This window comes from Taeniopygia guttata, chromosome 10 (assembly GCF_048771995.1).
Source record: "Taeniopygia guttata chromosome 10, bTaeGut7.mat, whole genome shotgun sequence".
NCBI classification, from domain to species: domain Eukaryota; kingdom Metazoa; phylum Chordata; class Aves; order Passeriformes; family Estrildidae; genus Taeniopygia; species Taeniopygia guttata.
In genome coordinates this window covers 1,865,055-1,878,514 of record NC_133035.1, presented here as the reverse complement: position 1 = coordinate 1,878,514, position 13,460 = coordinate 1,865,055, and the positions used below count along the sequence as shown (strand labels likewise).

Below are 13,460 nucleotides of genomic sequence, written 5' to 3'. Positions count from 1 at the left end.
TAATGTGTGTGCCATTTACCAGATGCTCTGACTGTCTTTCAGTTCCCCACTGCCAGCAACAAGGCTTTTCCAAACCCTTAATGTTTTGGAAAGCTTATTTGAATTGCTGTCAAATTAACTGTGACTGCATCTTCAAGTTTGAAAATGAGAAACTAATCCAGGAACAGAAGGGGAACACATGAAAGTTCACAAATACTGTGGAAAAGCAGCGTGGAAGTTAATTTTTCACTCTCTAGCTCCACACCAGCTTCAGCTGGAGGCAGGAGGATCCCTGTGCTCCTAGTGCAGGTCACCCAAAGCCTCTCACCTTGCTGATTTTGGCAGGTGTGGGCTGTGGTGCCGGCTGTGCTGGTGTCGGGGTTGACTGCGCCGAAGGCTGCGACGGATGCGGCGGCTGCGGCTGCGGCTGGGGCTGCAGCCCGTGGGTGGGGATCTGGTGAACCTGCCCCGGGGTGGTCACGTTCACCATGTCATTGGTCTGCACCTCAATCTTGTAGCCAGGTGGCAGGAAGGTGTTGAAGCCCATGATCAAGTCTGGGTGGCCCTTGAAGAGCTGCGACACACGGCTGATCACCCCCGGAGTGTCGATGCTGAGGAAGGAATAAGATCACAATGTCACTGTCCTCTGGCACCTTGCAGTGGGACAAGGTTCTCCACACAGCAATCTTCCAGTGGATTTTTTTCTCTTATCACTTCTAACCTATGAAACAATGCAAAACTGAGTCCTATAAACAGACTGCTGAACTCAAGAGTGACACTAGCATTATTTTATCAGCCCAGACAGAGTTTTATATCCATCAGATTCAGTCCCAAGTCTGCCCATTATTAATGGGCAGACAACCAGACAGCCAGATGAATCAGCTGTCAAGGCTGAACTTGTGAACTTCCACTCTAAGCAGAGATTTAGTATAAATGAAGGGATGCATTTCATTTTCAGAAAATAAAGCACATAACTGCTTTTACATCATTGTCCAGGTGTCTTATGCTGTATACAAAGGACAGAATTCAGCTCCTGCCCTGTGCTCCCATGTCCACCCACACTCTTTTTAACTTGGAAAGAAGCAAAATACAGCTTATTACCTTTGAGATTTAAATTCCTTCATTATATCCAAGAAGTCATTGTAGACCTGTGGCTGACTACCAAACTGTAGCTTCACCTGGTCAAGGTAAGACAATGCATCCTCCACCTGGAGACAGACCAGACAGGTCATATTAGCAGAGGAGATTTGATTTCACCTCCCATTGTTCTGTAAAACACCCATCATTTGAAAACACAACTGTTAGCCCTGAAGCCCTGAGCCTGGGCAGGGAATTAAGGAGCAAAAAGCTCATGAGCCAGATTTGTGTACTACCAGCACTGTTTGAATAAAAGGTACTCACTCCCCACTCCTGGTGCACAAGATAAAACTGTACTAAAAAAAAGACAAAAAGGAAAAAAAAAAAAAGCACCACAGATCAGTAGAATTACTCAGAATTAAAAAAAAAAAAAAAAAAAAAAAAAAAAAAAAACCCAAAACCCAACACACTCCAAATCTACCATCACTGAAGTGACTGCTAGGATAAACAGAACTAGACTGAGTATTTTTCCTGCATTCATATGTGGAAATTATTATGGAAGTCTAAGAATAAGCAAAAGTGGAAATGACATATTCAGTGTAGTAGATGTCTGCCAGGTACACACTTGCACTTCTCTCAAAAAGCCAGACATTTCAGTTCAACATAGAAGGGCTTCGAAAATGGCAGCTGTGGGTGGTAAATTGTTTTACACCTCAAAGTAAGAGGTTCATAATTCGTGTACCAACAGCCAATTTTCAGAGGTACTGGAAGAGCTGCCACGGCCTAAAGCGAAAGCCCTGGGTCCCTGTGCCTCCAGCAGCCTGGCCATGCACTCAGCAGCTGCAGGAGCTACACATGGGACCTCTCTTTTGTCTGAAATTAAACAACAGCAACAGAAGAAAGACTCATGTATAGCCCAAATCTTGCACCAGCAAAGGACTCTCCATGGATTTCACTGTGAGGAAGAAGCACTCTTTTTGAAACGGGTTTTCAGAGGTTTGTTGAAATGAAGTTTCCCACATTCAATAAAAGGAAAGGGCAGTGGTTTCCACCAAAACTGGAAAAGACTCACACCGTATTTGGAAGAAGCTGAAACAGGCGTCAATTTGTATGTATGTGCTTTCTCCAAATGTAGCAACTTAAAAGGGTTATTTTTGGTGGACTTTTCTCTTTGTTTAAGGGTTTTACAGCACATAATCTGAGAATAGAGGCTTCCTTACTCCCAAATTACTCCCACACAACCACCCACATATGCCATGTGTTCAGAAAAGCACCAAATGTTTTGGTAATTTAACCCATTCATCCAAATACTCTAAGCAATACATTCCTCCTTTCCCTCCCTGCCACAAATATTTTCCTGACCAGTCTAATTTCTTTTGATTACGGTTATGTGAAACAACAGGGCTTCAGCAGAAACAGAAGTCAATTTCTGAATTCAACAGACTCCCAAATGTAAGAAGCATCAGGGAGGGAAAAATGGATAGAAGAAGGGACCTGGCTGGAGAAGGAATTTTGGGAGAGGATGTTTGACATCAGGCAGCTGCTGCCGTTACCTTGAGCCGCTGGAACTGCTGCTGGCCCTGCACGGGCACGGCGGGGGGCGTGGGGTGCGTGTGGCTCTGCACCACCTGGCTGCCGTGGGGCTGCACGGGCGCGGGGTGGTGGTGGCCGCCGTGCACGGCGGCGATGGCCGGCCCGTGGCTGCCCGAGCTCTGCGGCACGGCCGACACCTGCCAAGGCAAACAGCACGTCAGGCACGGCCTCGGGACACAGCAGAGAGCATCCCTGGCTCCCCAGACACAGCAATGCAGTCAAGGAAGCAGAACGCAGCTGGTTTGAGCTTTAACCACGACTGCTAATAACTTTACTCAACCAACTCCAGACAACTCTCATCCCATCCTCCAAATACAGGAAAGCCCTCCCTGCAGACACATTCCAAACACAGGTTGTCCCCAGCCTGCACGCTCACTGGCTGCCCAGTATGTCCTCTGACATAAAAGACCTGGAAAAGGAGGGTAAAATGGAATTTTTCATCTGGCAGGAGTCAAGGTTCTCTCCTTTCCCTACATGTGACAAGTAATAATCTGAATGAATGAATCTACATTCTTGCTAATTCAGTTTAGGTACTGAAAGTCAAATTGTGCCTCTCTGGCATCAGCAGGCTCAGGGGAAAACCCAGCTTGGAATTCCCCCTAGAAAACTAGGGAAAGAACAGAAAGCATGCACTTTTGGGACTTCTTCATACCGTAAACCAGGAAAGTTTCAATTTGGAAAATAATTTTTACAAACCCAGTTTTCCATTCAAGCCTATTTTAGATGGAACATACTTAATCCTCATGAACAAAAAATAAGGTTTGCCTGCTGGTCCATCTAAGTTCTTTATAGGAAGGATTGCCCATATCAACACACCCTCTGCCAGCCCCTGCAAGGGTCTGCCTGCAGCTCTTCAGCTCTGTGGCTGCCACCATCAGCATGAATATCCTGTCTGCAGAAGCAAGGATGAAGCTGTGTGTAAAATCAGGCACTAGAGAGCCTGGGAGAGCAGCTCACCAGCAACACAAGTGTGGAAGATTAAACATGCCAGAAATGTGGCAGAGACAAATATCCAACAAATAGCCTTTCCCTGCTCTGTCACTGACAGCTATCTCCAGTGTACTCTTAAAAAAGATTTTTTTCCCTTGTTCCCAACTGCCAGCTCCTTGTAAAGGAGGCAAGAGAGGGAAGATTGCCACCTAATGACTCTGGGGTAATGTTTTATGAAACATTTCAATTTTCCTGAAAGTCTTCAATCTAAATGCTGATCTAGTCTGTTAAGCTTAAGATCACCCAAGATACCATACATCTCTTACAATAGCAAACCTTTTCTTGCTGAAAAACAGAAAAATGGAGGAAAACCCCTCCACAAACCTGACTGTGATTCAGAGACCATGGTTTGAGAGAATCATTAGAAGAATCATGTTCAAGAAAGCCAACTCACATCATGTTGCTTCATGAATGAAGCCAAAAAAGCAAGCATTGACAACGAGATGTGCATTGTCTTTTAAAGGAAATCTCGGTTACCAAAACAAAACCTTGTGTCAAATACAGAACTCTACAGTGCCACGACACGGTGCTGGCTGGCCAGGGAGCTAAGGGCTGAGCACACACACCTGGTAGCTGGGAGTTACGGAGTACTGGATCCCCGTGGCCGACTGCATGGTCTCGGAAACAGCCTCATAGACCGGCGGGGCCGGGGCGAGCACGCGGTGCTGGTGCGGGAAAGCCTCGGTGCTGCTGGTGATACGTCTCTGCTGCGACGCATACACGGGTGACTCCTGCTCATCCAATCGCCGCTTCATGCTGAACTCATGCTCGGGAAGCACAACAAAACCTGGGGAAACCAGACTGGTTAGCACGGGGAATTGATCCGGCACTCCCGTCCTGTGCCACGGCTGATGTGGAGATCGCTGCGAGCAGGCACGGCGAGTTTCTCTCTGTTCAGGTGCTGATATCTTGCAAAGGAAAAGTGGAATTAAAGATTTAGCTTTCAACAGAAAACATGCAACTGCATCTCACCACAAAAAGTACAGCCTTATTGTTGCAGTAACTTGAAAGTTAAGGATTTCTTCAGTCTCACCTAAAGGATGCTGCTAACGCACAGACCCTGAGCGATGCAGAGCTCGGGAATGTAGTGTTTGAACATAGACTGGGGAAGGAAGGATGTGTTACCTACACATCCTTTATACTGGCAACAGAAAAAATACCCTCTTGGACAGTCCAGGTAGGATGACAGCTGTGAGAGATGCTTTAAAACATGGGAAAAAAACAGGCTGCAGAATCAGAGTTTGAAGTCCTTTACAAAGCCCCAAAGCATTTAATACATGTGTATTAAATACATTTCATGTGTAACTTTAGGGAAAGACATAGGTCTACTATACTAGAAGTATTTTGAGTACCACATGCCACATCTGTGGTCCTGCCAGCACCCTGGCCCCACTCAGAAGTTGGATTCCTGCCTGCCTGCCAAGAAGCACAGATCAGCAGCTCTCTCACTTACTCCTCCATATTTTTTTTCATGTTCCTGCCCAACCTCAAGATGCTTTTCTGCAACTTGATTTCACTTCAAATCTGACAGGTCATTCTGCCACTGTCCCATTCCAAAAGGAGCCATGAATTCCTGGCTCTGTTGGATTGAACTAGTCACTCCAGTACTCTTTACAGCAAGCAAATTCCAGTGCTATTTCCTGTCCATTGATAATTATCGCCATCCTTGAGATGTTATCTGCTGTTTATCAAAAACACAGGCAGCCTGTTAAGATGCTGGAAGGACAGAAAACAGTGAAACCACCCTCTTCTGCTTCAGGATCTCTCCAAAGCAAGGTCTTTTCAGTTCAGTGCAGTTAAGACACTCATTGCTAAGGCAAGCACATGGATAAATGAGAGGGAACGATGTTCCCCTGGAATAATGGTAACAGCCAACTGAGCCAATCCCCATCTACCAAGTCAGGACAGCTCTGTACAGTCTAAATCTACTGTTAATCAGATAACCCAAAGATCATTAACTAATACCTCACATCAAATATGGAAACAGGAATCAGCAGGATAAAGGTGTAAATTTTCCCCTCCGTGACATAAAACATGGAAAAGCTTTGGAAAACTTTGTTTTGGAAGGGACTTTAAAGATCATCTCATTCCACGCCCTGCCACGGGCAGGGACACCTTCCACTATCATATGTTGCTACAGCCCTGTGCAACCTGGCCTTGGACACTTCCAGGGATGGGGCAGCTACAGCTTCTCTGGGCAACCTGTGCCAGGGACTCACCACCCTCAACAGGAAAAAAATTCTTCCCAGTACCAAATATAAATTCTCCCTCTTAGTCCCTCCTTTCACTTGGAGAGGGTAGGACAACAAGGAAGATGACTTAACTTATTTTTGAAGTTACTCTTCAAGTTTTACCTCTCAAGAGGTCCCCAAATCACCTGGCACAGGTCACAGACAGGAAGCAGAGGAGGACTCCTTGCCCAGAGTAAAGGGATGTAACTTGCATCTTAATTGCAAGTTACAAACCCTAAGTAAGCCTGACCCCCTGCACACACTCAGCAAGCAGAGGAACACACTCCAGGAGCTCACTTCTCTAACGGTGCCTGCACTGGTTGTCTTTTCAACTGGTGTCTGCTGATAAATGAAGAGCCAGGAAGGTTAACATGGAGCAACTCCCCTCATGGAGTGACTTCTCTCAGGCACAGACCACATTTCACTTTGCAAAAACATTGTTTTATGCTAATAAGGCAGGGACTAAACTGAGTAAATCTGGCCTCACACCATCCACCCACGAGCAGAGCTGGCCAGGATTTTGCATGACAATGGCTGAATGCATGAGTAAAGTCTGGGCAAAGCTTTGGTGGCAGCTATTTACAACCTACTCACCTACTTGGAAACCCTTCTGCTCTGAACACTGCTCCCTCAGCTGCCACTCGGTTTTGACCTCCCAGGCTGGTTCTCCCTCATCCTTTCAATACTGTGTGTAGCTCCAGGTGGTGTGGAAGTGGTGTGGTGGCTGCTCAGTGTCCACCCTTGGGTCTTGTTTCCCAAAGCAACACTCCACACTCACCTCTTCACACAGCCTCCCCAGCCCCTAAAGCAGAGGCTGTTTGAGGGCAGAAGATGGCTGGAAGACTCACATGCCCTTGTGAGGATTAAAATGCCACCTTAGGCTGTCTGAGAAGACTTTTCCCCATGAAGCCACCACAATTCCTGGCCTGTGAGGCCACAGGAATCATGACAGCACCAGGGATCCATCACACACACACACACACACCAGCAGCATGAACATCAGTTTTTGAAGCTCCCAATTCTTGCAGGCCATGTGTACAATCTTCCAAACATTTAGTCTGCTGTGTGGTTGATATTGTAAAACAAAAATTAAAGCTCAGGTACGTTCATCTTCCCTCTGAATTCCCCTCACCTTCACTAAATGAGCTTGGACTCTGCTTTTATCCAAGCACGGGACCTGCTTCAGCTGTGAAATTCTGCATTATATATGGGTGTGTGTGTATATATATATATAGTCAATATTTAGGTAATAGTCAATAGCTCCAGTCAATCTTCCCAGATAACACCAAGGGTCTGCAACCCACAGAGTAAGAGTGTCTCAGCAAACCAGCCCTTAATGAAAATTGCTGATTGACAGGCTTTATTAACCCGAGCAGAGATGAGGTCAAAGCTCTGCTGTACCTAGACAGAGACCAGTGATGGTAACTCTGCATCCACCACCACCCAGCTCTGGAGAGAGGGGAAAGCAAACCAGCACCACAACAGAGACTGGTCTGCATCCTGCAGGAGGAGATATGATGCTGAGTGGTCCCAAAGTGCACTCATTTCCTCACTGAAGTCCTGCTAACCTTGACCTGGCATCTCCCTCCAATCTCTGTTCAAAAGCTAAAGAGATCTGTCCTGCAGCAAGTCCTTCCCCTCCTACAACCCACCAAAAAAAGCTGAGGAAGGAACAAGGAGATGAAACCCAGGACTAGACATGTCATTTTGAACTGATTTAGCCAAAGCATGCTGCTCAAAGGGGCAACTCCACCCACTTCCACCCTCAGTAACAACTGATTTTTCCTTAATGATGGCAAAGCCCAGCTAAGGGAAAGGTATTTTGAGAATAAGCATACAACATCAAAGACTTGTACCAAGAGCTTTCCCTCCACATTACAAACAATACTATGCTTATGCATCATCTCAGAATTGCAGCACACATCTCTGGCATCCCCTCATGGACTTTGAAGTGTAGATTTAGACAGCCCAAATTCAAACTGCAATATCTGTAACCTTAATTTGAGGGTTGAAAAGCCCTCAAAATACAGCAGGGACTGAAAGTAAGTCACAAAATTCAGGTACTTTCCTTTGTTAAAAGCATTAACAGGATGCATGTAGGAGATCTTAGCTCCACCTGGGCAGACCAAGTCAAGAATTGAATTTCCTTTCCCCAGCAGCATTTTTTTTTTTTAACTTTAGAAAGTTAAAGTACTCAAAACCGAACTCCCTTTTAACTCCTTAAAAGGAGCACACTTCATTCTATCTAGGGGAGGATGAAAACTATTGGGGTTTTTTTCCTGAGGTTTTTATTTTTTATGTTTTTAGAGGTTTTTTTTTGCAGGAAAAGGGGGCTGCATGGGAACACACCTCTGGATCTCCCCACCTGCGCCACCTCCCAGCTCACCAGCTCTGTGCCACAGGTAGGATGCATCAGGCAGACACACACACAGGATCCTCAGCTGGTAAAGCAAAGGAAAAATTAAGAAAAGCTATGTTGCATCTCAGTAACAATGACAGAATCATGGAATTTTACCTCACCAGCTTCATCAGAGGGCTTCCCCATCCACCTGCCCCAGATGAGTTGGTGGGACAGATGAAGAGGAGCACATCCCTTTCCCTCTGTACTGAGGAAAACAGAGGAGTGGCAGTACTGACACAGAAGGAACAAAGCAGGGACAAGGCTGGATTCAGCTTGGAGCAGTGCAGGGCTCTCCTCCTGCCTGCTCACTGCTCCATGCAGCAACAGAGGCACAAGAGCCCAGGTGCTCTCCTCTTCCATTGCAAAACCACCTCTCTGGTGGCAGCGCTTCTCCCCAGCATTTTACCACGTAATATCCCAAAAATCTCCATTATTTCTATTGCAGGTTTTCCCACCACATAGGCAGGGTCTTCTGGCACTGGAGATCAGCTGGTAAAGTTAAAAGAAAAAGCCAAATAGACATGAGGAAGAAAGCAAATTGGGAAGGTGTGCTGCCTCAACACCTGTTGGAAACCCAGCACACCTGTGGATAAACACCACCTTCACCAACAAGCTGTAAAACTCCACTGGAGAGAATTTTGGTCCCTCTGAAAAACTGCAGGGAAATTGAAGAGCTGCAGAGAATTTGTTTAACACATGTGAGGGCTTTTTAGTTTTCTTTTGAGGGAGAGAGGACGCAAAAGTAGGGAGCAGCAAGTGTGAGTCTCAACTCTGCTCCCGGAACAGTCACGGATGTCCTGCAGGACACGTCCCACATGGGATTATAGGAGTGCACAGCAGTGCCTGCTGAAAAGGAGCCGGCTCAGGTTCCAGCAGTGCTGCTAACCCAGCCACACGACTTCCAGAACATGACCCAGCTTGTTCAGCAGTCACTGCTACACTTTGTTTTTATGGTGCCACACAGCCCGGATCCCCACCTGCAGCACGGGGGTAACCCCTTGGCCACACTACAGAAAGGCACATCTAGGACCAGAGCATCATTCCAAAACAAAATGAGGAGCATCCGTAGAAAAAGGCGCTGGAAAAGCACGACCTGAAGCTTTGGAAGAAGTTGGGAGAGTTTTCTGCAGGGTGACATCGTGTCAGCACTCACCAAGAGGCAGGTGGGACACAAAAACCCCAACTCGTCCAGATGGGGAACAAGTTGGTGAGACACTGATCCCTGTTTGCCAAAAAGTGGCCCAGGTGCCAAACCCCACCACATACACGATCCAAAACACGCTGACAGAGCTTAGAGCATTGTTTTGCCCCGTTCCCTGAGTGCACCTATCCTGCACCACAGAGAGAATGATCAGAATCCTTTTATTTAACCAAAAGGAAAAAGAAAAGACCCCAGCAGGGTTGGAAAAAAGTAGCAGGGTCCCAAAAGCACACCCCAGGCCAAAGTGACAGCTATTACGAGGCTCTTTTCTGCTCCAACTCCAACAGCCATAAAAGCTTTCCAATGCTGGAGAAGTCCAGAACAGCAATCTGGACAGAAAACGATTCATAAATCCTGGAAACGTAAATGATCCGCCTGCCAATTCCAACACGATGCTCCCAGCCCCAAGACCCACACGTGCCAGCAGCCTGTGCAGAGGGCTCTCCCAGCAATCCAGGCTGGGGCCAGGGGGACAGCATCCCCCTTCCCCACACTGCTCACAAAACCAGCCTGAATCAGCCAGAGTTTCCCCAAACTTGAGCAAATCGGTGCTATTTTTTTTGATGAATGATTACGTTGCAGCATCTCAAACAAATTCATGCTGAGACCATGAGTCTCCACCAGAAGCAGAAGGTGGGAGGGATGAGGATAAGATAGTTTGGGGGGAGAGAAAGCACGATTTCCTTTTGTAAAGAGCATACCCATGTGAAAAACTGCTAACTTCACCTCAGCAGGGAAAAAAAAAAAAAAAACCACCCTAAAAAGTGTTTTTCTGTCCTTGGGGATCCAGCACAGGCTGACACTAGGCTGCCAAGGCACTTTATGTGATGAAGGAAGTTTTACAGATGCTTTAAAATTAGTATATTAAAATAAAATACCATTTTAATTTAAAATACTGCACTATATAGTTAATCCTATATAGTAATGTAATTCTATATAGTAATGGTTACTTTTCTGAAAGTGTATTTTGAAAAATAATTACAAGTTGGGAGTGAAAAATGGCCAGTAAAGATACAGCTGTACTGAATTAAGTTGGGCATTTCCCACTTGTTTTCTGACCTGCACCTTTTAGCACAACTAAAAGCGGCAATTTAAGAGAAACATGAGGTGTTATGTCAGCCTTAAGCTACACTTTAACACACAGACCAGGTTTAGATTCCTCTAGACAGCGTGGGAGACTGAAAATCCACACACAGCTGGAGATGCCTTTGATAATTCATTTAAAATAGAGCTGACACAACTTATTTTGCCCCATTTCAGTGGTCCAAATAAATAGGTTTCTTCAGGGATGCAACTTCTATCTGAGCACATGTGCTATTCACACAAATAATGTGAATCCATGCCAGGAAAAGGCAGAGAAAACAGGATTTAGTTAAGCAGACATAAACACTATCCTACTTTTAAAGCTATCTGAACTCTACTAGCCTCCTGCTAGCAAAAAAACCCTACAACCTTAAAGTAGTTTCTAGGGATGTACAGGAGCCTGAAGAATTTTTAAAAAGGGATGAAATACCAAACGTAAGCGTCTGCCAAGTGAGGACGAGCAGAGGGATCCGGCTCGCTATAAAAATCGCAGGAAAATTAATGGGTGCACGAGGAGCTCTCGGGTTTCCCTGCATCCACGCGTCGCTCCAACAGGTCCTTGCCGAGAGCTGCGCTACGGAGCCGGAGAGCGGCGAGAAGCCACGGGGGGAGCCTCGGCCGTGCTGGAACCGTGCCGGAACGGGACCGCGGCGGGGGAACGGCTCTCACGGCAACTCCGCCGGGAAGTTGGGCGAACCCCGGGACCGGGGAGCACCGCGCCACCCCCGCCGGCTCTCGGAACGCCCCCCCGGCCGGGCGGGAGCCCCGGCGCGCGGTGCGGCCGGTACCGGGGCCGTGCGATGCGGGCGAGCGCTGCCGGGGGCGGTCCCGCCGCAGCCCGGGAGCGGCACCGGGCGGAGGGCGGGCGGAGGGGCGGGGGGAGGAGGCGGCGCCCGGCTCGCAGCGCGCCCAGCGGCCGCCGCACGCTCCGCCCGCCGCTCCCGCCATGCCGGGGCCGGGACACCCCGGCGGGGCGGGGCGGGGCGGGAGGACGCGCGGCCGCCCGCGCGGGCCGGGGCTCCCCGGGGAGCCGCGCCGCGGGCACCGACCGGCCCCCCCCCCCAACCCCGCGCCGCCGCCGCCGCCGCCGCACCGGCGCCGGGCCCCGCCCCCTACGGATCGCCGGAGGGGGCCGGCCCCGGGCCCGGCGGCCTCCCGTCCCCGCCGCCCCGCTCTTCCTTACCTCGAAGCGGCTCCTGGCAGCGGCCGCGTCTCCCTCAGGGTCCGGGGGCGGCGGGCACCTCCCGGGCGGGCGGCGGGGGCGGGCTGTCCCCGGCGCAGTGAGAAGGGGGAGTCCCCGCGCCCCTCCTCCCGGAGGGGGGGGGCGGCCGGGGGCGGCGCCGGTGCCCCGGCGGGGGCGGGGGGCTCGGCGGGGGGGGTAAGATGGAGTAACCGTCTGTCGGCCGCCGCGGCGGAGCGCTGCCCGCTTCTCTGTTCCCCGGGAAATCCCGCCCCTCCTCGCGCAGGGGGGGAGCCCCGAGCGCCCGTTGGCTGAGACGCGCGCCCGTCACTCTCTCGGCCAATGGGAGCGCTGGCCCCGCCCACCAGGCCCTCCCCTATTGGCCGCGGCCCCCAGGAAGGGGATGTGGAGAGGAAGGGAGGGAGGAGAGGAGGGGGGGGAGCGACCGCCGAAGAAAAATGTCCGTATAAGCAGCGCGCCCCGCCCCCGTCCCGCCTCCCGCGCCGCCCTATTGGCTGCGACACCGGAGCGCCGGCCAATTGGCGAGCGGGGCCGCGCCGCCGTCACGACGAGAAGCCCACCCACGCGGCGAATTGGCCCTGCCCGCCACCGGCGAGGCCACGCCCCCCTCTCTGGGGAGCCCTTTTGTGGAATGTTTACATCGCGGCCGCGGCCCGCGCCAGCGGCTCCCCCCGTCAGCCCCCCACCGGCTCCGGGCCCCGCTGCCAACCGCTTCGGCGGCGGGAGTGGCGGGGGGGACTTGGCGGCGGGGCTCGGTGCCGGCGGCGGCGCGGCGCTGCCTTTTGTCCCCGACCCCTTCACTTCCGGGATGGCGGCGCCCCACGTGGGGCGGGTCGGTTACACGTGCGGGCGGGGGGCACAGGGCACACGCACACGCGGGTCCCGCACACGCCCCGCACACTCGCACTCGCTCACACTCACGCACGCACGCACCGAGGAGGAGCGGGGGGGCCGTGGGCGGCGCGCGCCGCGGGGGGCGGCGCCCTCAGCGGCTGCAGCCAATGGCGTGCCAGGAAGGGGGCGTGGCCAGCGCGGCAATGGCCCCCGCCCTCCCCCCGCGCACACACACTCAGTCACTCGCCCCCCCCCGCCCGCTCCCGCCGCCCGTCGCGCGCTTCCCGCCGGCGGGATCCGCAGCGCGCGCGCGCTTCTCTCCCCTCCACCCCCCCCCCCCCGCTTTTCCCTCAGGTTCCCGCCCGCCCGGCGCTCGGGAAGCGATCCCCGTGCAAGGGGGGCGAAACTGGGAAAGTGCGTGTGGGGGAAGCAGCTGTTACATACCCTCAACGCGCAGGCGAGCAGCCCTGAATGGAGGGGGAACTCCCCCCGGGGCGGATTGGCCCCGCGGTGCCGATCGTCACGGCCGCGCCGCCCACGGCGGGAGGGGGGCCGCGGGCAGGGGGTGTGAGGGAAAGGCCGGGAGGGAGCGGAGCCGGCCGGTGCCCCCGCGGCGGCAGCCGGCGTTCCCCTCCGCTGGAACACGAGATGGAGGTGGGGATCAATGCCTTCAGTCGTCGTGTTTCTATCTCTTTGCAAAGTTGCGGAGTGGGTTGCTGTGGCTTCCCCAGACGGAGGCTGCAGGAGCCAGGCCTGGCCGCCCGTTAGCGCTCGTCTGGGCATCTGGAGCGTGCTCGGGAAAGGCTGAAATACAAACGCACATATTCCACGCTTCTATTAAAGTGTGTGTTTCGAGCACCTTCTTCACTC

The 13,460-nt window shown here is 51.4% G+C and overlaps 1 protein-coding gene across 2 annotated transcripts in view; it reads right to left on the bottom strand.

Annotated features, from left to right (window-relative positions):
• The window catches only part of SIN3A (SIN3 transcription regulator family member A), a 31,919-nt gene extending 18,832 nt beyond the window's left edge, over positions 1–13,087 (bottom strand). The window contains exons 1-5 of one of the 2 annotated variants that reach the window (XM_030281636.4): positions 13,035–13,087; positions 4,206–4,426; positions 2,610–2,786; positions 1,081–1,187; positions 308–590 (exon numbers count right to left, since the gene is read on the bottom strand). In XM_030281636.4, coding sequence (XP_030137496.4) covers positions 308–590; positions 1,081–1,187; positions 2,610–2,786; positions 4,206–4,394 — 756 coding nt within the window. In that variant the 5' untranslated portion in view covers positions 4,395–4,426; positions 13,035–13,087. Of the gene's footprint in view, positions 1–307; positions 591–1,080; positions 1,188–2,609; positions 2,787–4,205; positions 4,427–11,738; positions 11,867–13,034 lie in introns of those variants that run through there. The other variant, XM_030281635.4, reaches the window with a different exon arrangement.
• Between the last annotated feature and the right edge of the window lie 373 nt (positions 13,088–13,460).